A 24,548-nucleotide genomic window follows, 5' to 3' on the forward strand; every position below is an offset into this window, starting at 1 on the left:
CTGCAGAATTTTGTATCTATCTTGCGGAATCAGGTTGTCAGGTGGTGGCATATGGGAATTATCAAGGGGGGGAGGAAGGACATTAAAAGTTTCATAATGTCCATATAGTTCAATGTTGTATTATGTTTAAGCAAGCAAAATATTCAATGTATCGACATCAAGCCAGAATGTTCATATCAAGAAATCAGCAGTCCCCCAACATGGGCTGTGTTTCGTGAAGACTGCGTCAGAAGGGAGCCTAACAAAGCAAAAGTCAAAATCAAAATGAACAGATTTATAAATGGACATATATATCTGAAATACCGAAAAACAGCATGTAAAAACTATACTTCAGCTTACCCAGAGGTGAGAAACTCAAATGAGATTGAATTACAATGAAACAGCATTTAATCTGAAATAGATAATATAATGCAAGTCTCCTTAGAATATATAGTGTAAATACCCTGAAAAACATATTTAGTTATTAAAACATGTATAGTATATGACTTTACAAGAAGGAAAAGATTGTAAGGCTTACCCCCAATGCACAGTTCCCCCAGGATTGCTAACACTCATAGAAACCTAGCCAGTTTTAAAAAGAGAGGGGGAAAAGTCAATCAAACCAGTCTTGAAGGTATTTACAATAGTGTACCATCAATGCATTAAACTTACCAAGATTTGAAATGGGGCAGACGAGATGATGCTGACAGAGTTTGCAAGGGGTTAAAAAACAGAAAGTAAAGGTCTTATAAGGAAAAAAAAAAAAAAAGGCACGAAACAAAGGTCATGTGATCAGTGACGTGAGCTGTTCTTTTTGATTTTTGACTTTCATTGTTTTGTTAGGCTCCCTGCCAATGCTGTCTTCATGAAACACTGCCTGTGTCGGGAAACCATTGATTTCTTGATATGAACAATGTGGCTTGATGCTGATACATTGAATATTTTGCTTACCTAAACATAAAATATTGAACTATATGGACATTATGAAACTTTTTATCCTTCCTCTTATTGGTTATTCATCTTTGATGGTTGGACTTTTGCCTATTATTGTTTAATTATCAAGGGGGGATTCAAGAGCCCTTAGATGTCAGAGGAACTAGATTTTCTGGTTATTTGGAAAGAAAAGAATCTGAAAATGATTTTAGCCTTGCATGCCACAGTGGTGGAGAACGTACAAGCAGCCTTTCTCAGTCAAAATGTGATAGGAAATGGTCCTTGTCATAGGAAAGGTTTTCATCAGATAATCAACAGGTAGGGTCTTCCCTTGATGGTCCTGATGGCAATAGACAAGAATGCAAAGGTTCAAAGGTTCTTCAATCTAAGGAAGCAGATACTTTTGGCCAGCATAGATGCCTTGGTCCAGAACTGGCCAGAGGAGGAATTGCTGTATGTGTTCCCTTAGGTCCTGTTAGTGGGACAAGTCATTCATTCAAAAGTTTGCATCTCACTGGGGTCTAGTGATCCTGGTGGCCTCAGATTTGCCAAGATGTCCTTGGACGATCTCATTTGCTTGATGGATGGGAAGCCGCTTTGGCTTCTGCAGTGCAGGGACCTGTTCTTTCAGGGTCCCATTCTTCATGAGAGTCTGACCGTTTGATGAAAAAGGGCTATTTTCTGGGTGTCATAGAAACCTTATTTAAAGCCAGGAAAGTATTTACTTCTTCAGCCTATGTTTGTGTTTGGAAAATATTTGATCATTGGTGTTCAGTGTGGCAGGTGGTTCCTCATCAGGTGTCTGTTGCTTTAATTCTGGAGTTTCTACAAGATAGTTTGGCCAAGGGTTTAACTCAAATTTCACTTAAGGTACAGGTAGCGGCTATTGCATGCTATAGGGCTTGTGCTAGGTAGACAGTTATCTTTCCGTCTGTTTTTTTTGAGAGATATTAAACATATTAGATCCCAGTGAAAGATCCAGTTCCTTCATGGGATCTGAATCTTGTGTTCTTGCTGGCAGGAGGTTAGTTTGAGCCTCTTCAGTCTTTCTCCTTTAAGTTATTGACCTTGAAAGTGGTATTTTTGGTGGCATCAGGCCCTGTCTTATGGATGACCATTTTTGGAGATTTCTAGGGATATGGTCAGACTTCAGATAGTTCCTTCTTTTCTTCTGAAGGTAGTATCCTCATTTCATTTGAATTAGTCTGTGTGTTTGCCTTTTTTCAGATGAGAGGAGGGTTCTGATTACGGTAAACTTCATTCCTTGGATGTCTGGGGAGAGCCCTCCTTTGATATTTGAAGTTTATCAGTGAGTTTCATACTTCACATCATCTTTTTATTCTATTCAGTAGTGATTGGAAAGGGACGGCTGCTTCTATGGATATTTTATTTATTTATTTATTAATTATTTTTATATACCGATGTTCTTGTAAGAACTACAGATCACTCCGGTTTACATACAACATTGAAATGCCCAAAAATGTCCTCCCTGTCTCCTACTTTATTTAACATTTACCTTATACCATTATGCCAACTACTCACAGACCTCAACCTCAAACACTTCCTTTATGCGGACGATATCCAGGTCCTGATACCCATTAAGGATTCCTTCGCAAAAACTCTGGCTTACTGGGATACATGCCTTCAAAAAATTAAACTCCTCCTCACCAGCCTAAACCTGGTATTAAATTCCGGCAAAACTGAACTACTGCTCATCGCCTCAGAGAACAACCCCATTACCTCTGCACAGCAAGCCACGCCAACAATCACACAAGTGAGAGACCTAGGAGTCCTAGTTGATAATCGCCTGAATTTCAAAGCCACTATTAACAAAACCACCAAAGACTGTTTCTATCAATTACAAGTTCTGAAAAGAATTAGACCTCTTTTCTATGCCCAAGATTTCAGAACCATTCTGCAAGCAATCATTTTTTCAAAATTAGACTATTGTAACACCATCCTACTTGGCCTTCCCGCTTCATACACCAAACCGCTTCAGATGGTGCAAAATGCAGCTGCACGAATTCTGACAAATACCAGGAGAAGGGACCACATAACCCCTATTCTAAAGAACCTCCATTGGCTACCGATACACTTTAGAATAATATACAAGGCCATTCTCACCACATACAAAAACATCCACCAACTGGCTCCCATTGACCTACAGATCCCTCTCCGACTACACAATTCGTCAAGACCGACAAGAGATGCATACAAGGGTTCGCTACAGGTACCACCGCCCAAATCTACCAGACACAGCACACTAAGAGACCGAGCTTTCTCTACAGCCATCCCACCGTTATGGAACTCCATACCCTCAAATCTCAGAATAGAACCATGCATCTCAACCTTCAAAAAAAGACTAAAGACCTGGATATTCATACAAGCCTTCCCAGACGTCAATTGATCTAATACTTCCAAGCCACCCCTAATCTCCATCTACACTATGGTCGACCTTATCTCCTATCGTTTACTTGTGTAAATTAATAACCTGTCCTTTCTCTTCCTCTAAGCCAAGTTCTTATCACCTTGTTATATGTAACTGCCTTTTCAGCACCATTGTTATTGTTATGTTTACTTTGCACCCCTGTTTTATGTGAACCAGCATGATGTGACTGCTGTCTCGAATACCGGTATATAAAAAATCTAAAATAAATAAATAAAAAGAGTAGGGGCTTTACATAGAACAATAGAACAAAATACCAATTAAACATAGTAATATTATAATATAGTGTAAATACAGTATAAATACAGAAACGTATGAACTCAAAATCATAGTGCAGTTGAAAAAATCGTAACAGTAAAACTCAGTGAGGTATCCCATAATTTGGGTTTATCATCGTGACTAGGTAGCATTAAGTGTCTGGGAAGGCTTGGCAGAAAAGCCAGGTTTTTAGCTTTTTTTTGAACTTCTGATGACATGGTTCTAGTCTTAGATCTGGGGGGAGCGCGTTCCATTGGTGGGGGCCTCCTGAAGATAGTGCTCGTTTGCTCAGTGATGATTTTACCTGTGGGGCTTGCAGTGTGCCTTTGTATGCGCTTCTAATTGGTCTGGAAGATGTATGAGGTTGAAGTTGAGTGCTTAACATGATCGGAGCAAGATTGTATGTTGCTTTGTGAACGATTGTGAGCACTTTATAGAAGATCCTGTGATTAATAGGAAGCCAGTGTAGGTTACGAAGGATTGGAGTGATATGATCTCTTTTGTTAGAGTTTGTGAGTATTCTGGCGGCGGCGTTCTGTACCATTTGTAAGGGTTTGATGGTATTTGTGGGAAGACAGAGAAGGAGGGAGTTGCAATAATCGAGCTTAGAAAGTATGATGGATTGGAGTACTAGCCGGAAGTCAGTGAAGTGAAGGAGGGGTTTTAGCTTTCTGAGGACTTGCAGTTTGTAAAAGCAGTCCTTTGTGGTAGTGTTTATAAACATTTTTAGGTTTAGATGGTTGTCTAGCCAAGCTCCAAGATCCCTGACGTCAGGTGAGAACATGCTATTTGAGTTTGGTTGAGAGGAGCTTGATGAGATGGTGAGGGGGTCATGGGAGATAATGAGCATTTCGGTTTTGTTGGCATTCAATACTAAGTTGAGGCTTGAGAGTAAGTCTTTAATTGGCTGGAGACAGTCATTCCAGTAGCTGATCGTTTTTTGAAGGGATTCTGTAATCGGGAGAAGGATTTGAATGTCATCTGCATAGAGGTAATGGGTAAGCTTGAGGTTTGAGAGTAGGTGGCAGAGAGGGAGGAGGTAGATATTGAAGAGGGTGGGTGAAAGTGAAGATCCTTGAGGGACTCCTTGATCTGAAAGGACTGGAAGAGATTCCTTGTTGTTTATCCTGACTTTATAGAATCTGTTGCTTAAGGACTGAAACCATCTGAGAGCGGAACCTTTGATACCTATGTTGGCTAGTTGGTCTATAAGTATGGTGTGTTTTACCGTGTCAAAAGCAGCAGACAGATCTAGAAGAACAAGAAGGTAGGATTGTTTTTTCTCCAGGTTGACGAGGATGGTGTCCGTGAGTGATAGTAAGAGAGATTCGGTGTTTAGGAGTTTTCGGAAGCCGTACTGAGCCGGGGACAGAATGTTATGATCTTCCAGATATTCTGACAGTTGCTTGTTAACAATTTTCTCCATCAATTTGGCAATGAGAGTTAGGTTTGCGATTGGTCGAAAGTTAGCTGGGTCCGATGGAGAGGCATTTGGTTTTTTTAGTAGTGGTTTGAGGATTGCCAATTTTAACTGGTTGGGTACTTGGCCTTGAGAAAGGGATGTGTTAATAATTTCAGAAATTGGTTTTGAGATGGTGTTTGAGATTCTATAAAGTCAGGAGATGAGCAGATTTGTTGGTGATGGGTGGGAGGATGGTTTGAGTTTCTTGAGGGTATTTTCTATCTCCAGTGAAGAAGTAGGCTCAAAAGAATCAACACTAGCGTTTTGTTGAGGCAGGGTTATGAGATGGTGTGTTGGAGGGAGGTTGTTGGCTGTGAGAGAGTGGGTAAGGTTGGTGATTTTTGTCTTGAAATAATTGGCGAGTTCGTTAGCTTTATTGAGTGCTTGGTGGTCTGGGATGGTGGGAGGAGATGGTTTGGTTAGTGAGGAGACGTAGGAGAAAAGTGCCTTTGAGTCAAAAATGAAGTTGTGGATTTTTTTTGCATAGAAGTCTTTCTTTGTTCTAAGGATAGCGTTCCTGTATGTGTTGAGGAGGGATTTGTAGATGGCATGTGTCAAAGTGGTCGGGTTTTTTCTCCAGCTTTGTTCTTTATTTCTTAGTGTTTGCTTGAGGGATTTAAGTTATGGGGTAAACCAGGGTTTTCTGTTGTCTAATGTGGGTTGTATGGTTTTGGTTGAAGTTGGGCAGATTTGATCCGCAATTTTATTGTTGAGATTGATCCATGAGGTAGTTGCTGTGGTTGCGTCTGTGAGATCTAGTTGATTTAGTGATTCTGATATCTTTTCACTGAGTAGGTCTAGTGAACATGGTTTCCTGAAATGGATGGTGGAATTGGTAGAGACTTTAGGTGGTGGATTGTTGATCTTAAGGGTCGTGTAAATGACCCTGTGGTCTGACTAGGGAACTGGCGAGCAGGTGGGGTTAGAGTGGATGGTAAAGCTATCGTTAATGAAGATGAGGTCCAGTGTATGGCCTGCCTTGTGGGTGGGACTATTGACGATTTGAGTAAAACCCAAGTGACTGAGTGATGAGAGGACTGTTACACAGTTGATGGATTGTGGAGAAGCGTCCACATGCAGGTTAAAGTCTCCAAGGATTATAGCGGGTTTGTCGGCGTTAATGTGTTTGGCTACAAGCTCGATTAGAGGAGAGGGGTCCGATTCCAAGGTCCCTGGTGGGGCGTAGACGAGAGCTAATTGGATTTGTTCAGATTTAAAGAGGGAGAATTCCAGTTTAGAGGAGGTGTTAGTATATTGTAAAGATATGCTTTTTTGCTGCCAGGAGGAGCCCTCCACCCCTTTTTCTGGGTCTGGGGACTGAGAAGAGGTCGTAAGATTGTGTGGGAAGCTGATTTGTTAGTACAGTATCTGTATGTTTTAGCCATGTCTCTGTGATTGCACAGATGTCTGGGTTGACTTCTATAAGATAATCATTGAGGATGTGCGTTTTTTTGGAGAGAGACTGAGCGTTGAATAGGGTTAGAGTAAACAGAGAGAGTCCTAGGATTTGTGTAATTGGTGATATCATTATTGGGATAAGCCTTTGTTATCGTGCAATGTGATGATATGCAGGTTTTGTGTGCGTTCTGAGTTTGTTCCAGATTGTGGGTATAGTGTAGAGGTGCATCTTTGTGGCGCAATTGATGGGGGATGTTGCGAGGGAGTAGAGATGGTGCTGTAATTGCTGGAGTGGCTGGATGAATGCTGGAGTGGCTGGATGAATGCTGGAGTGGCTGGATGAATGCTGGAGTGGCTGGATGAGTGCTGGAGTGGCTGGATGAGTGCTGGAGTGGCTGGATGAGTGCTGGAGAGGCTGGATGCTGGCTGAGTGCAAAAGAGAGATTAGGGAAGTTTTATTTCCTCACCGGGTCTTTTTCCCTTGGCATTGGGGGTCAGCATCTTCTTCCCTCTCACTTCTCTGGGGAGTTTAGTGAGGTGCGGAGATGTCGCAGGCTCAGCAGGTTGAGCAGCCTTTGGCTTGGTCCCTCTCCCAGGCTTGGTCTCTTCAGCCATGTGGCAGGTTGCAGTGGAGTTTTGTATGCTTGTGTATGCGCATTCTTGCCACATGGCGTTGTAGTGATGGCACGTATGTGCACACCTACTTGTGTGCACAAGGCCACGGCTTATATTTGTGCGTGTAGTTACGCACACAGGAAAACCCAGCGTATACTTCTGCGGCCTTCCGGTGAGTGCGTATTTGAGCGGGTATTTAGTGCGTACTTGAGTGAGTACCTTATTCTGGTCATGCAAGAAACTGCAATTAGCTCAGCATGGGGAAGCACGGTGCCAGTGACAAAGAAGTCTAAGCGCTTAGTGATCTGCTGTTTGCCATAAAAGGGCAATAAAGCTAGGGATTTCTGCAAATCTGTTAGCGCTGCCTGGATGCTTGAGGTGATCTGCCTCCTCCTGATTTAGTCCATTCCCTTGGACAGAGAAGAATGGGCTGAAGGCGACGCAACAAGGGTGTCCCCTTCTTCTGTTTACCTGATGACAGACATCTTCACGGGATGTTCTGTTGGAGAGCGTCCGATTTGGGCCTATGGGGCCTGGTGTGGACCTATCCTCTCTTTTCTGGATGGAATTTTTCCAGGGACTACAGACCTTTCTGAGGGTCGCCCATCGGAGTCGGCGATATCTTCTAAATCGGGTTCACAGACTTCGGGTTCCCACTTGTCCGCCACTGCATGCAAGTGCTGCGGTAATACAGTCCCTGATGTTCTGGGTGATGTGGATAAGGATACGTTGAATGATTCTGACAGGGATTTGGGTTTCTCCCCTCTGGAAGAGAGGGAAATTCCCCGGATTTAGAGCCACATAAGACTCTGCTCCATTTATTTCATAGAGATAAGTTGTCAAGTCTGTTATCTCAGACTCTGGAGACACTTGGTGTGGCAGGGATGACTCTAGGGGTGCGCAAAAGAAGGATCCCATATTGGTCACCCTACACAAAGTGTCATGTTTCTTTCCCCTCCTGGATGCAATTCAAGAATTTATTGACTTTGAATGGAGTGCTCCAGAGGCAAACGTTAGTAGGTCTGTACCCCTTGGATCTGAAGGTGAGGGAATGGTTGCACTTCCTGAATGTGGATGAGCTGGTGTGTTCTGTTACCAAGCAGACCACCGTTCTGGTGGAAGGAAGGGCAGCTCTAAAGGATGCTTAGAATAGGAGAATTGAAGCTATCTTTAAGCAGGCCTTTGAGGCCATGGCGATGAATTTGCAAATTGCTTCTTGTTGTTCCCTGGTGGCTCAGACTGGTCTACGTCCCTCTCAGGAGACTGAGGGAGTGGGGTCAGAAGGCAGACTGGTAATGGAACCGGGATCTGCATTCTTAGCTGATGCCAGCTGTGACCTTGTTTGAATGGTCGCCAGATGGGTGGCTTCCGTGATAGTGGCTAGACATTAGCTTGGCTGCGAAATTGGTCGGTGAACACAATTTCCAAGTCCAATCTCACTAGGTTTCTCTTTTGTTTGGCAATGAGTTGGAGAAAATGGCAAATAGATGTGGGGAAGCCCAGGTCCCTCATTTGCTGCAGGGTAAAAAGCCAGCATCGTATCCTTTTGTGGCAAGAGGCAACGCTAGAGGTTACAGACGTTTTCGACCTTATAGGGGAGTGACTACTCAAGACCTCATCCCTTCAGTAGATTTCAGTCCTTGGCCCAGAAAGCCTTGGAAGGATGCGGGCTCCAAGAGGAGAACACTCCAATCTTCACAATGAAAGTGTGCGGACTTGCCTGCTGGTGCAGGAGATAAAAGCGGAATAGACGCCTGCCCATCAGAAGTTGGTCCAGATCACAACGGACCAATGGGTCCTGGAAGTGATAAGGGAAGGCTATGCTCTAGAGTTTCTTCGCATTCCTCTAGATACTTTTATGGTCTCTCCCTGCAATTCCCTTCAGAAGAGGATGACTGTGGATTCTACCCTAAGGAGGCTGTTGGACTCAAAGGCTGTAATTCCTGTTCCCGAATCACAAGAAAATATGGGCTGCTATTCTATTTATTTTGTCATACCCCAAAAGGAGGAGTCCTTTCAGTCCATTCTGGATCTCAAAAGAGTTAATGGGCATTTGCAGGTGACCCATTTCCAAATGAAAACTCTGCACTCCATAATAATGGCTGTGCAATCAGGGGAATTTCTCACATCTCTAGATCTGACAAAGGCATATCTGTATATTCAAATTCTCCAGAAACATCAATGGCTCCTACGATTTGCTGTTCTGGGACATTGTCATCAGTTTCAGGTCCTGCCCTTCGGGATGGTCACTGCATCCTGGACTTTCTCCAAGGTAATGGTGGAGTTAGAGGTGTTCTTGCACAAGGACGATATCCTGCTTCATCCGTATCTGGACAACTGGTTGATTCGGGCCAAGAGCGTAGAAGAGAGTCACCTGGCTTCTCTCAAGATGGTCTTCTTACTGCAAAAATTAGGCTGGGTGGTGAACTTGGCCAAGAGCAGTTTACAGCTGTCTCGGATGCTGGAGCATCTCTGTGATCGTTTCGATATGAAGCAGGGCAGAATGTTTGTGCTGGAGAGTCACATTTGGAAGTTGACTGCTCAAGTTCAAACCCTGAAAAGGATTATTCGCCAGACAATGTGGTTGATTCTACAGGTCCTGAGTTTGATAGCAGCCAGAGGTTGTCCTCTGGGCTAGGGTGCACATGTAGCCTCTTCAACACATGTTTCTTTCCTGGTGGAGTCCGCAGTCACAAGACTACATAGTGAGGCTTCACTTGCCATAGGAGGTGAGTATCCATGTGCAATGGTGATTACACATGGATCATTTCAGGAAGGGAATTTCCTTGGAGACACCAGATTGGTTAGTGCTCACGACAGATGCAAGCATTCTGGGTGGGCTCACTGTCAGGAGTTGCCTGGTGCAAGGTCGATGGAGTGCCGAAGAGTGTCAATAGAGCATTAGTTGATTGGAAGCACTTGCAGTTCAGCTGGCGTGCTTGAAATTCACAGTGTGTCTAGAGGCTCGGGCGGTCAGGATAATTCTGACAATGTGACGATGGTGGCTTACATCAATCATCTGGGTGGAACCAGAAGCCATCAGGTATCGGAGGAGATAGATGTTGCTCTGCCCATACCATGAGTGCATCTTCAAGATATCTCCACCTCCCACATTGCCGGAAAGAACAATGTATGAGTCGCCTTTCTCAGCAGGCAGAGCTTGGACCCAGTAGAATGGTAGTGGTCGAAGCCTTTCAACTCAGTGGCGTGTTGGGTCGCCCGTATCTGAATTTGCTGGCGACCTCTGGCAACACAAAGGTTCCGTAATTCTTCAGTTAAAAGTTGAGAAAATATGTATGTCTTTCTCCGCAGTGCCTAATTGGTATTCAGAACAACCCCACACCCCCCCTCCCCCCAGGTTTTCTTTTACTTGGGAAAATTTTGAGGTTGTTTTCTCTCTGGAGGTTGAAAACATTCATTGCCAATTTGAATGACACAATTTGTCCTCTTATTCATTGCCCAGCTTCACTTCTCAAATCCTCCAAGAGCACGTTAGCCCCCTGGTTTGCCAAACTCATCAACCTCTCTCTAGCCGAGGGTACTGTCTTATCACCTCTCAAGAAAGCTGTTGTGTGTCCACTTTACCTCATTTTACCAAAATTCTTGAATCAGCTGTCTTATCACAGTTAACTGATTTACCTTGAGAGATATGAAGTGCTCGACCCCCATCAATATAGTTTTCGTCGTTCGCTCAGTACTGAAATTCTTCTCCTCTCGCTTGCCGACTTCCTCAGACGAGGGCTTGATAATGGCCAACAGTTTATTCTAATATCTTTTGATATAACCGCTGCCTTTGACACCATCGATCACAACATTCTTATCTACTGTTTAAAAGAATCTGATATTTCAGGGAACGTCCTCAGCTGGTTTGCTTCTTATCTCTCTGACAGAGCTCATCACATCAAATTTCAAAACATTCTTTCAGACTTATCTGTTGTCAAATCTGGTGTTCCACAAGGTTCTACTCTCTCTGCTACTCTGTTCAATATATATCTGGCTCCAATCTGTAAAATTCTATCTTAACAGATTGTTATAAATTTTATGCCGATGACATATAGTTTGTTCTCAGAGTTCGTCCTACTTGGCAGGAAACTCATTAGCTATTTAATATCTGTTTTTCGACTATCAAAAAATGGTTTATTTTATTTTATTTATTTAACAGCTTTTTAATATACCGGTGTTCGTGCGAGCACATCACGCCGGTTTACAATAAACTTGCGAAAGGAGGAAATTACAAAAAACAAGGGAGTGGGAGATGGAGCAGGTTTGAGAAAAAAGGGGGGGGGGAGAGGGGGGAAGTAAAGGAGGAAGAAGATAGTAGCTGAGAAATTAAAAGGAACATAACATTATTTACATGAGAGGCAATAAATGAGGGATAAACATTGTCACAAAGTTACAGCGGATAATGAAGGAAATATGGATTGTATGGAGTATATATATGGAGGCTTATTTATGGTAGTTATGGCAAGTTATGAGGAGCATATATATATGCTTATTTACAGCAGTTATGGCAGGAGAAGAAAGACAATTAATTTTAACTTTTAACATGCAGATTGTACAGGTTGTAAGGTAGATGGGGTGCGGTAAAGGGTAAGGTGGGGGGGTATAGGGTGGGTGGGTGGTGGGCGGTACTGTGACTAGGGGGGTTTCAGGGGGTAGGCTACGAGGGGTTGGGTTCGGGGTAGGCCTGTCTGAAGAGCCAGGTCTTAATGCCTTTTTTGAAGTTGGGTAGTGAGGGTTCAAGACGGAGGTGTGTGGGGAGGGAGTTCCAGAGGGCGGGGCCTGCAATGGTGAAGGCTCTTTCTCTGGTGGTGGAGAGGCGGGCTGTTTTGAGGGGGGGGGGGGTGTGGAGGGTACCTGTAGATGTGGATCTTGTCTGGCGGGTTGAGATGTGGAAGTGGGGCATTTCCTTAAGCCAGGGGGAGTTGTTTTTGTAGAGAGTGTTGTGTAGAATAGTTAGGGTCTTATATTGGGCGCGGAATTGGATGGGCAGCCAGTGCAGGTCAACTAGGATAGGTGTAATATGCTCTCTTCTACGTGTGTTTGTAAGGATTCGTGCCATGGCGTTTTGAAGAGTTTGGAGTGGTTTGATTGTGGAGTATGGAAGGCCTAGTAGAAGGCCTTCCATACTCCACATTTATTACATTTAATAAACTTTCCCTTAATATGTCTAAAACTGAATTCATCGGCATTCATAGTCCTTACTCTTCTCTCACTGATAAGACTTTAATTCTTGACAACCTTTCTTTTTCCATTAAAGCTCAAATCAAAAACCTTGGTGTCATTCTCGACAATACTCTCTTTCCGCTCACAGATCAAACATGTAATTTCCCAAGGATTCTACAGACTCCGAGTTCTCTCAGGTCTCAAAAAGCTTCTTCTCCCTCCTGATTTTGGTACAGTTCTACAAACTTCAATTTTTCCCATCATAGATTATTGCAATAGCTTATATACTAGGATCCCATCCACAATTCTCCGTTCATTCCATTTGCTTTTGAATTCAGCGGCCAGATTAATATCAGGCCTGAGAAGGAATGATCATATTACCTCCACACTGATCGAGCTCCATTGGTTATCGATTCAAGAGAGGATCAAATATAAAACAGGAATGTTAATCTTCAAACTTTTAAATGACCATTCATGTGTTTGGATCAATGCGATTTTAAAATTTTATCAACCTTCCAGAACTCTGCGTTCCTTTCAAAGAGGACTTCTGGGAGATTCATTCCCTTAAAATTGTGCGATTACGTATTACTCGTGAATGCACTTTAACAGTTGCAGGGCCTACTTTCTGGAACTCGCTACCTATCGATCTTAGACAAGTGTGACTGTGTAAAAGACTTCAGGAAAAAAATTAAGCCTATTTTTAATGTTTTTATTTGTTTTTATTTTCTGATTTTATTTTATCAGTTCTGATACAGTTTATATGAGAGATTTTTGTTCTGTCAATGTTATTTAAGTTTTTATTATGTCAGATTTTATGTTCATTGCATTTTCACTGCATTTTCATTGCATTTTTAAGTTTTTATTTTTGAATATTTGTTGTTCCCTGTACGTACCCAGATCAGTCCAGACCGTGGATTGAGCCTCCTTTCCAGCAGGCGAAGACAGACTAAAACTGCCTATCCTGTAACCCTTCAGTATTTGTCTGTCTCCAGCAGGTGCATCAGCTCACCCTTCGGTCTCCTGATTCAGCTAGTTAGCCGGCTATCCTTCTCTTTCTTTGGATCAAACAAGTACTTATTCTTAGCTGGTTTGATTGGCTCTTTCTTTAAAAAAAAAAAAATACATAAATAAATAAAGTAGATCACTTAGGATTTTTTCTTGTACAGGAGATGGTGCCATCTCCTAGCTCTTGCCTGACTCAGGGGGGCTTCACCCCTTGTGCGGAGCATAGCCTGAGTCCGTGTGTGCTTCCCGGTGTGGGGACCGAGGCTGGTGGTCCAGTTCTCGTCTCCCCCTCCTCTGGCTGCCGAGGGGGCTTAGAGCCCTTGTGCTGTGCTCAGTAAAAAAACAAAAAAAGGAAAAAGGTTTAAAAGTTATTTAGTTAACTTTTCCAGCACTTGTAAATTATTTTTTATAATTTTATTTTTTGGTGTTCAGGGGGCTTGAACTGGCAGCCAGACGGGCAGGAGTCAGCAGGTTCCTCCCCTGCTTCACTCCTGCCGGCAGGCTGCCAGTCATTTCTTTTTTTAGACTTTTGTTCTCCTCAGTCTGGCTCTTCTCATGCTGCAGCCGGCAGCCTGCCTTGCTTGTGGGCTGCCCTCTTCGCGATTTTCGCAGGAGGGACTTTGCTCTGTTTGCCTGCCGGGTGGGGAAGGCCCCTCCTCGGCAGGGCAGGCAAATTTAGCCCGGGGATCGCTTCCCCAGCGCATGGCCAGGATTTAATGCTTTTATTTGTTTTTATTTTCTGATTTTATTTTATCAGTTCTGATACAGTTTATATGAGAGATTTTTGTTCTGTCAATGTTATTTAAGTTTTTATTATGTCAGATTTTATGTTCATTGCATTTTTAAGTTTTTATTTTTGAATATTTGTTGTTTTATAATTATGTATGTCTTCACTATGTTCACTAGCCTTTTTGTGTTAGGCGATTCACAAATTTTAATAAATGTGAATGTAAGCCTTTCAACTCAGTGGCATGTTGGGTTGACCGTATCTGAATTTGCTGGCGATCTTCAACAACACAAAGGCTCCATAATTCTTCAGTTGCAGAAGGGATCCAAAAGCACTGGGTATTGATGCTCTTGTTCAGGTGTGGCTGCGGGGCGGGGTGATAAATGTCTTCCCGCCATGGCCACTGATAGGCAGGATTGTTTGAAAGATTGCAGGCCAGACCGAAACCATTCTTCTGGTGGCTCCGGATTGGCCCCAAAGGCTGTTATACCAATCTGCAGGGCTGCTGGTGGACAATCCTCTCCAACTGCCACTCAGGAAGGATCTGTTGTGTTAAGGATCCATTCTACATGATGATCTGAGTCTATTTTATCTTATGGTTTGGCCCTTGAGAGGGCTTTTTTATTGAAGTGCGGTTATTCTGCTGTGGTGATTTCCGCTTTGCTCCAAGCCAAAACATTTTCTACCACTCTGTCTTGTGTTAGAGTTAGGAGAGTTTTGGAGGCCTGGTGTGAGGAGCGAGGTTCTCAGCCTCTCAAAGTGAAAATTCTATTAATTTTGGAATTTTTACGGGAAAGATTACTTAAAGGTTTGGCCCTTAACATCTTGAAGGTTCAAGTGCCAGCTCTTGCTTGTTATAGGGAGCAAGTTAATGGTGGGCCTTTGTCTTCCCACCCAGATGTGTCCCAGTTCTTGAAGGGTGTTAAGTATTTTCATCCTCCCTTGCATCCTTTGCCTCTGTGGGATCTTAATCTGGTCTTTAATTTCTTGGCAGGTCCTTGTGGCTGCTGCGTGGCCTCTTCTTATGGCTACTTACTTTGAAGACAGTTTTTCTCGGGGCAATCTGTTCAGCATGTCAGGTTTCTGAACTACAGGTTCTTTCGTGCTGTGAGACGTTTCTACATGTGACTCCAGGTGCGGTACAGCTTTGGACTGTACCTTCCTTTTTGCCGAAAGTGGTTTCGGAGTTTTATTTGAATCAGTCTATTTCCTTGCCCACACTGGACAAGGATAGCGATGAGAGTATCATATCGTCTTTTGCGACTCTTGGATGTCAAGCGGCATGTGAATCGGAACTTGCAGATTACTAAATCTATCAGGAAGTCTGATCAACTTTACTCCATGGTGTAGATAAACAGGATGAACCGGCGATGCAGGCAACTATAATCCATTGGGTTAAGGACGTCATCACGGCCGCCTATGCGGATGCTGAGATTCCTTTGCCTAAGCAAGTTAGAGCACATTCCACCTAGGGCTCAGGAGATATCGTGGGTGGAGCTTTGATTTTCTCCTGTCAAGATTTGCTGAGCAGCGACATGGTTCTCCTTACACATCTTTTCCAAGCATTACTGCTTGAATGTTCGGGCTCAGGAAGATGCCGTCTTTGCACATGCCCAAACTCAACATGTGGTGTTGAGTGGACCACGGGCAGCTTTCCGCTCTGTTCGAGAGTAGCTTTGGTAAATCCCACTTCTGTGGATTGGCCTGCCTGAGTGCAGAGACAGGAAAAGTTACTACTTACTTGATAATTTCCTTTTCTCTAAGGAAGGCAGGCCAATCCACGACCTGCCCTCTGCTTCCAATTTGCCTTTAGTTCATGCTTTAGGTGCGGATGATGCAAAGTGTTCTGTTGTTCGTTGAAGGACTGGTAAGAGTCATAATCAGCCCCTCAGTTTAGTGAATATTAATTGTTTTGTTTGAGCTCAGTGTTCCCAATTGTTAATAGTCATGTTCAAGAATAATTAGTTTGTCCACAGTTTGGCTTTTCCAGAGAATACTGGCAGATTGATGTCGGGGCAGGGCTATATATCCGTGATGTCAGCTTTACTCCGGCTCCATCTGCTTGTAGAGGTACATAACCCACTTGTGTGGATTGGCTTGCCTTCCTTACAGGAAAGGAAATTCAGGTAAGTAGTAATTTCTCCTTATCCCTGAGGTAAGCAGCATGGAATCTATTGACCTTTTGGGATCCTGCCAGGAACTTGTGACCTGGATTGGTCACTGTTGGAAACAGGATCCTAGGTTTAATGGATCTTTTAGTCTGACCCATCATGGCAAATCTTATGTTCTTATAGTTAGAATTATGTTTCCTTATGTGCATCACTTTGCACTTGTCAATATAAAATTTCATCTGCCATTTAGATGCCCAGTTTCCTTGTCTCACATGGCTCCTCCTGAAGTTGAATTAGAAATTTTTACATTGGTGCTGTAGTGCATTTTTCTAAACTTTAAGGACCTCTTTAAGCCTAAATTTACTACTCTCCTCCCCTCAACACAAATATAATATACAAATTGTAGCCATGTTTGCAAGACCCACCTTGGCTCATTTTACTATTGTAGTATCTGAAAATCATTATGCTGTTTTTGTGGGTTAAATATCTTTACTGCATTTCTAAAATGGTTGAAATATGATTTTCAAATCATTTAGTTTATATATGAAAAATATCTCCCATCTTTAATTCCAGTCTGTGGATATGCTATTTTCCGTGGTGCAAATTCTCAGAAAAATGCATTTAGAAGGAATCCAAATGATCCCAAATTTGCACGTAAGTATTTTGCTCAATTGCTTAATCTGCATAGGTACTTTTGGGTTATTTGGCAACTCACATCTGTTTTTGTTACTTTTTATGCACAGATTTTAAAACTATTCCTACTGCAACTGGAAAAAGTCTACTTATAACTGGGTGGTGGGGCTTGGTTCGGCACCCTAATTACCTGGGTGATATCATAATGGCTCTTGCTTGGTCTCTACCATGTGGTAAGTCTTAGGCATTTAAGTATTAGTAATCTTTTATTTAAAAGAAGTATCACCATTCAAAACATTAATGTTTTATATATTTTTTTATTATAAGTACAAGCAGAATTTATAGAGCCTACTTTCCAAGAGATGTGTCTGAACATCCCTGTTGTTCCTCATGTTCCCCCTGACAAATTATTAGGAGGATACACACTCGCCCCCCCCCCCCCCCCCCACACACACACACACACTCTCTCTTACACACTCTCACACACACTCATAACCCATTCTTTTGGAAAGTGCTTGCCTTTAGAAACTTGGTGTGGATTACATTGCTTACAGTTTGCAAGTATTCTGTTTAGTCAACCATCCTATTGAGATTTTCTGGCTTGTAGCTTCTACAGTTATTGCTTTTAACATTGTCATATCAATTCTCTTGTTCTGTTGTGAATTAAGCATTCTCTGCCAGATTGAGTATTCAGAAACAAAAAACACTGTTCTAAGATAGTAATCCAAGAATAGAAGCAGCAGAAGTGACCCATCTAGGACACTTAGAAGTACCCAGCAGATCTAATGAAAAGTTCCTTTGTGTTGCTGACCTGACTAACAATTAAGGGACCTATATTTTGCTTAATTGTTTAATTTACATAGGTGCTTTCTGATTATTTATGTGATCACACATCTGTTTTTGACACTTTTTTATGCACATATTTTAAAACTATTCCTTCTGCAGTTGGAGACAGTCTATGTATCATTGGGTTTCCATAAAAATACCAGTCACCATAGAAATTTTTTCTGTGGTGCCTGCTATTTTTGCGCCTTGATATAGCAACAGTTGTTGCTGCTGCTAACCCCACTTCTCTACTGATGGTTAGCTGCTGGAACAGCTATTCTCCCAGGACAAGCAGGATGGTAGTCCTCACATATGGGTGACTTCATTGGATGGAGCCCTATCATGGAACACTTTTGTTAAAGTTTCTAGAACTTTAACTGGCACACTGAGCATGCCCAGCATGCCACTAACCCTGCATCCAGCAGGGGTCCCCCTACAGTCTCTTTTTTTTCCACGCAGCAGTTGCCTCGCTGTTCTCAGGAGCTCTGTGAGAATTTCTCACAATTTTTTCCTCACGGAACGTTTTCTCAAAAATTTCAAAATTTTACCCTGTCCTGGGGTCCCCCGTTTACTGCTGACCTCCGCTAACGCTGGTAAGTTTGCCTCATTCCTTGCACTTGGTTCCCGGCGGTGCTTCCATTGGTGCCCGATGACCACCGACCGCGCACCTCCCCCTTTTTCTAAATGGTGACCGGTTTTCGGAAGTGCCCCGAGTGTCCGCCTGTCACAGACATCACCCCAGTCAAAGGCCTCGACATCCTCGGCGCCCGAGAAGGACTGGGCCTAGCATCGTGAGAAGCACTGTCATTGTCACCGACACGAAGCTTCATTCGGTGCCGACACCAACAGGCCATCGACATAGACTGAGCCGCCGTCCAAAAAATCCCGGGGAGAGGAGTCCCCATCCTCCTCTGGACCCGGGACACCAAGGCGTTCCCCACCTGCAACGGTGCCAGGAGCCGAGACTCCACAATTTCTTGTGGACCCTCTGGCAACACCTATTCAGCCTCCAACCCCAGCACAGCTGTGTTACCATCACCAGCCTTCCGGGAGGAATTGGACCGGATGGTCCAAGAGGCACTCCTTCAAGCGCTGTCACCTGATCCGGTGCCTACCATGCTGGCTCCACTCCTCGAAAGATTGGACACCCTGATTGGTGCACTTCCATCAGTACCCGGACCACCGGCACCGCCAAAACCATCGCCTCCACTGGCATCGATCCCGATTCCTTTATCTTCGGACGATGAAGATCCTGCTCAAGTCTGTTCTCCATCCCGAGAAACACCGATGCCAGAGCAGATTCCTGGGCCATCGACGAGGCCCTCGTCAGCCATCGAAAACACCGTTGCCATCGGTGCCACCACCTTCATCGGTGCCACCTCCTCTTATCTCAGTGCCTCCATCTTTTCCATCGATGCCACCTCCTGATGCGGCTGGATTTGGACTTCTGCCTCCATCTGAAGGCCTGCAGGGTGGAGGAGATCCACCATACGACACCTGGGGTGATGATTCTTCTGACTCTCGTCTCCGAGGATCTTCTGTTGGAGCCTTCACCCCCAGAAGAATGCCGCTGCTCTCCTCCGGAGGACCTCTCATTTGCTAACTTTACAAAAGAGATGGCTGAAACCATCCCTTTTAAATTACAAACAGAGGATGATGCCAGGCATAAAATGCTGGAGTTGCTTCAATTCATAGATGCCCCCAAGGAGATGATGGCAATTCCAGTCCATGAAGTCCTGCTCGACCTGTTACACCATACCTGGGAATACCCTGGTACAGTTCCACCAATAAACAGAAAAACTGATGCTACCTACCTGGTTCAATCAGCTCCAGGTTTCCAGAAGAGCCAGTTCCCTCACCACTCCGTAGTGGTTGAATCCATCCAGAAGAAGGCCAAGAGGTCCCGGCCTCATTCTTCTGCCCCTCCTGGAAAAGAGCAGAAGTCCTTGGATGCCTTCGGCCGAAGAGTGTTCCAGGGATCTATGCTGATGGCACGTATAGCAGCCTACCAGCTATACATGACGCAATACTCCTGAAACCTCTGGAAACAAATCCAAGATTTCTCCAAGACCCTGCCTGAGGAATTCCAGGAGGGGTTGACTACCATCCTCCAGAAGGGGCTTGATGCTGGGAAACACGAGGTCAGAGCAGCGTATGACAACTTCAAGACTGCCTCCAGAGTGTCAGTGGCGGGAATAAGCGCCAGACGCTGGGCATGGCTAAAATCTTCGGACTTATGCCAAGAAGTCCAGGACAGGTTAGCAGATCTTCCATACACAGGGGACAATTTGTTTGGCGAAAAAATTCAGGAGACTGTGGCGCAACTCAAAGATCACTACCGAGACCTTGCGCCAACTATCTACTGTTCCCTCTGACTTCTCATCTACCACCAAAAGCCCATTTAGATGGGAACCTAGGAGGCTAACCTATAAACCATGTAGGTATTACCCTCCTCCATCCCGGACTCGTCTAACCAGACCCTCTCAAAGAGGTCTGCCTCGTCAACACAGGGCTCCAAAAGCCCAACCAGCTCCACAGACTGGTCCTGCATCGGGGTTATGACTCCCTTCTAGAGAGCAGCAGTCAACCCCCGCCTCCGACAATATTTCCTGTGGGAGGCCGCCTGTGCCACTTTGCCAACACATGGCACACAATCACCACCGACCAATGGGTCCTTTCTGTGGTTGCCCACGGTTACCATCTAAACTTCCTTACACTACCACCGGATTCTTCACTGCGACCGGCGTAGAGTCTAACTGACCATACTCCACTTCTCGAGGCAGAACTCTCGATTCTCCTGCAGTTCAGTGCTGTGGAACCGGTTCCCCGACTGCAGCGAGGAAAAGTGTTCTCTCGGTTTTTTCTAATTCCAAAAAAGTCAGGCGGCATACGTCCTATACTGGACCTCCATGCCCTAAACAAACATCTCCCTAAGGAAAAGTTCAGGATGGTTACCTTGGGCACCATGCTCCCTCTCCTACAAAAGGGAGATTAGCTCTGCTCTCTAGATCTTCAGGATGCCTATGCCCATATAGCCATATCCCATCCTCATCGAAAATATCTCAGATTTATAGTAGGTCACAGACATTTCCAATACTGAGTGCTACCATTCGGCCTAGCGTCAGCACCCCAAATGTTTACGAAATGCCTGGCAGCAGTAGCAGCTTACCTAAGGCAGTGCAGTATCCATGTCTATCCGTATCTAGACGATTGGCTGTTCAGAGGTCCATCCAAGGAGGTAGTACTTCAATCCCTCAGTCTTACCATACGCCTGCTACAGTCCTTGGGGTTTCTCATAAACTATCCCAAATCACATCCGACTCCATCACGCACCCTCTTGTCATCGGATCAGATCTCAACACCATTCAAGCCAGAGCGTTACTCCCGAAGCACTGAGCACGCACGCTGTCAACCTTAGCCAAAGCAGTACAGACTCGCTGCACTACTACAGCTTGTCACCTCATACCCTTGCTAGGACATATGGCTTCTACAGTTCATGTTGCCCCAATGGCTCGACTAGCCATGAGAGTAACACAATGGACTTTAAAGTCCCAGTGGTCCCAATCACACCAATATTTATCCCACATTGTCCATGTCACCAGCCAGCTTCGACTCTCACTAGCTTGGTGGATACAGGAGTCCAATCTTCAGATAGGACTACCTTTTCAACCTCTAGATCCTCAGATTACATTAACCACAGATGCCTCCAACCTGGGTGGGGGAGCCCATTTCAACAACCTACAAACCCAGGGAACCCTGACCACAGCAGAAGCAAACCACCAGATACATTTTCTGTAGCTCAAGGCGATACGGTAGGCCCTATTCACATTTCAGGATTGTCTATCCAACAAGGTAATCCTAATTCAAACAGACAACCAGGTAGCGATGTGGAACCTCAACAAACAAGGGGGCAAGGCTCTTACCTGCTATGCCAGGAGGCGGCGCAGATCTGGGCCTGGGCTCTCTCCCATTCCATGATACTGAGAGTGACCTACCTGGCAGGTGTGAACAATGTGATAGCGGATAATCTCAGCCGGACCTTTCATCCCCACAAATGGTCCCTAGATCCCACTGTAGCGAACACGATTTTCCACCAGTGGGGCTGCCCACACAGAGCCCTCTTTGCGTCAATTCACAACCGTAAAGTAGACCAATTCTACTCCCTACACCACAGCTGCAAGACACCTCCAAGGGATGCCCACTCATGGACAACAGGTCTTCCTTACGCATACCCTCCGATTCCACTCATCAGCAAGACTCTCGTGAAGTTATGACAAGACCGGGGCACAATGATTCTCATAGCCCCATACTGGCTGCGGTAGGTTTGGTTTCCCATCCTACGCGACCTCTCAGTCCAGCAACTAATTCGCCTGGGCACAGATCCAACTCTAATAACACAGAACAACGGACTGTTGCTTCATCCGAACCTCCACTCCCTGTCGCTGATGGCATGGATGCTGAAAAGTTGATTCTGCAATCACTTGACCTTTCTAACGATGTGTCCCAGGTCCTCGTAGCTTCACGGAAGCTTTCTAATAGGAAATCTTATCGTTCCAAGTGGAAAAGATTCTCCTTGTGGTGCATGACAAAGGAAATAGATCCCTTTTCCTGCCGCACAACAAGGTTCCTGGTCTACCTCTGGCACCTCTCTTGAGTCTGGCCTACAAACTTCCTCCATCTGAGTGCATCTAAATGCCATAGCCGCTTACCAAAAAGGTGTAGGAGATGCCCCGATTTTGGTGCAACCCCTGGTAGGGCGCTTTATGAGAGGCTTACTCCAGCTGAAGCCTCCACTGCGTCCCCCAATTGCGACATGGGACCTCAATGTTGTGCTAGCCACGGCTCACGCGACCTCCGTTCAAGCCCCTACACTCCTGCGAGCTCAGACATCTCACTTGGAAAGTGATCTTTCTACTTGCTATAACGTCGGCTCGCAGGGTCAGTGAGCTACAGGCGCTAGTAACATACCCACCTTATACCAAATTTCTCTACGATCGTGTGGTACTCCGCACTCGCCCTAAATTTCTGCCAAAGGTAGTTTTGGATTTCCATTTGAATCAGTCAATAATACTTCCTACCTTTTTTCCAAAGCCTCACACCCAGGTGAGCGGGCACTGCATTTCTTGGACTGTAAACGTGCGCTCGCCTTTTATTTGGACTGCACTACAGCCCATAGAAAGTCCACCCAACTTTTTGTCTCCTTAGATAAAATCAAACTGGGAGTTCCGGTGGGCAAGCAGACCCTGTCCACCTGTCTGGCGGACTGTATTACCTTCTGCTACCAGCAAGCAGGCCTTCTGCTACATGGACGCATGAAAGCGCATTCGGTCAGAGCCATGGCAATGTCAGTGGCGCACCTCCGTTCTGTACCTATTGCTGACATCTGTAGAGCTGCCACATGGAGCTCTCTCCACACCTTTGCAACTCATTATTGTCTCGACAAGGCTGGCAGGCAGGATTCCGTCTTTGGCCAGTCTGTCCTACGTAATTTGTTTCCAGTTTAATAACCCAACTTCCTACCTGCAACCCACTGTGAAATTCAGGCTGCCCTCATTCCCAACAGCACCCCTGTTGTTGTGCCTGTTGCACGTCGTTGGGTGCTTTTGGTTCACTGTATTCGGGCATCCTGTAGCTCGCTATTCACCTATATGTGATGACTACCATCCTGCTTGTCCTGGGAGAAAGCAGAGTTGCTTACCTGTAACAGGTGTTCTCCCAGGACAGCAGGATGCTAGTCCTCATGAAACCCGCCCACCACCCCGCGGAGTTGGGTGTGCTTATGTTTTATTTTATTTTTCACTCATACGTTTTGCTACAAATGAGACTTAAGGGGGACCCCTGCTGGATGCAGGATTAGTGACATGCTCAGTGTGCCAGTCAAAGTTCTAGAAACTTTGACAAACGTTTTCTGTGATAGGGCTCCATCCGATGATGTCACCCATATGTGAGGACTAGCATCCTGCTGTCCTGGGAGAACACCTGTTACAGGTAAGCAACTCTGCTTTCAATTTGTACCATGCAGCTCTTAGTTTGAGCCGCGCAATGCCCAAACTCCCATGTTCGTCTCTGTCTCATGAGACCAGTGGGTGGAGTTCAGGCACCTGTATGACTCAAATTCATTGAGAGCCATTCAGCACCTGACTAAAAAGAACAACTGTTATGGTAGCTAGTTGAGAGTGAGGGAGGTTGATGGCAAAGTGGTGTTGATGACTGACTGGAGTTGGCTAGTTAAAAGGGCTGGCTAGCTGGTGGGGGGGGGATCAAGGACGGGGAGATGACTGGGTGGGTGGCCAAGAAATTGATTAAAAGGATAGAGGAGTTGCTGGCTTCTTGAGGGGTGATTGAATGGTTGGATAGAGGGAACTAGCTGTGGAGGATTGTGAAGTTGAGGCTGTTTGGGATGAGGTGGGGTAGAAAGATGGAGACCACTGGGGATTTGGGAGGGAGATTAAGGGAAAAACTGCTGGGGACAGGTGAGGTTTGAAGGGAGGGAGAATTATTTAAATTAAGGGCCTGATTTATTAACCTCTCTTTCCTTGATTTACCAAAGCTGGGAAACAGCCTTGGTAAATCAGGCCCTAAAAGGACCCTTGGAGAGGGATCCCCTCCCCAGCTTTGGATCCCCCAGCTGCTTGCTCCTAATGGACTGGATCCTAGATCCAAAGAAAGTTTGTCAATGCCTGAGCTAAATAGCATTACTAGAAATGGCTGTTTGTCTTATCTGTATTAGAGATGTGGAACCAAATTTTTTTGTTTGTTTGTTTTTAATGCATTTTAAACAAAACTATTGCACTTCTTCCATAAGTGCCTTGATGGAGATGGCTCAGCACTGTTTTGGGGCTTTTATTTGCCATCTCCAGCACTTTTATCTTCTCTGTCCTCTCATGTGAAAGCATCAAGTTTAGTATAATTTCTGGGCAGTGAAATGTTTCCTGGAGCTTCAGTCTGTGTTGCTCTTTACTTCGCTAACAGATACCTGTTTTTTGAAGA

At 44.7% G+C, this 24,548-nt stretch overlaps 1 protein-coding gene across 1 annotated transcript in view; it reads left to right on the forward strand.

Annotated features, from left to right (window-relative positions):
- The window catches only part of LBR (lamin B receptor), a 183,667-nt gene that overhangs the window by 140,680 nt on the left and 18,439 nt on the right, over window positions 1–24,548 (forward strand). The window contains exons 12-13 of the mRNA XM_029593088.1: window positions 16,674–16,754; window positions 16,844–16,966. Coding sequence (XP_029448948.1) covers window positions 16,674–16,754; window positions 16,844–16,966 — 204 coding nt within the window. The remainder of the gene's footprint in view (window positions 1–16,673; window positions 16,755–16,843; window positions 16,967–24,548) is intronic.

This window comes from Rhinatrema bivittatum, chromosome 3 (genome assembly GCF_901001135.1).
Source record: "Rhinatrema bivittatum chromosome 3, aRhiBiv1.1, whole genome shotgun sequence".
Classification (NCBI taxonomy): domain Eukaryota; kingdom Metazoa; phylum Chordata; class Amphibia; order Gymnophiona; family Rhinatrematidae; genus Rhinatrema; species Rhinatrema bivittatum.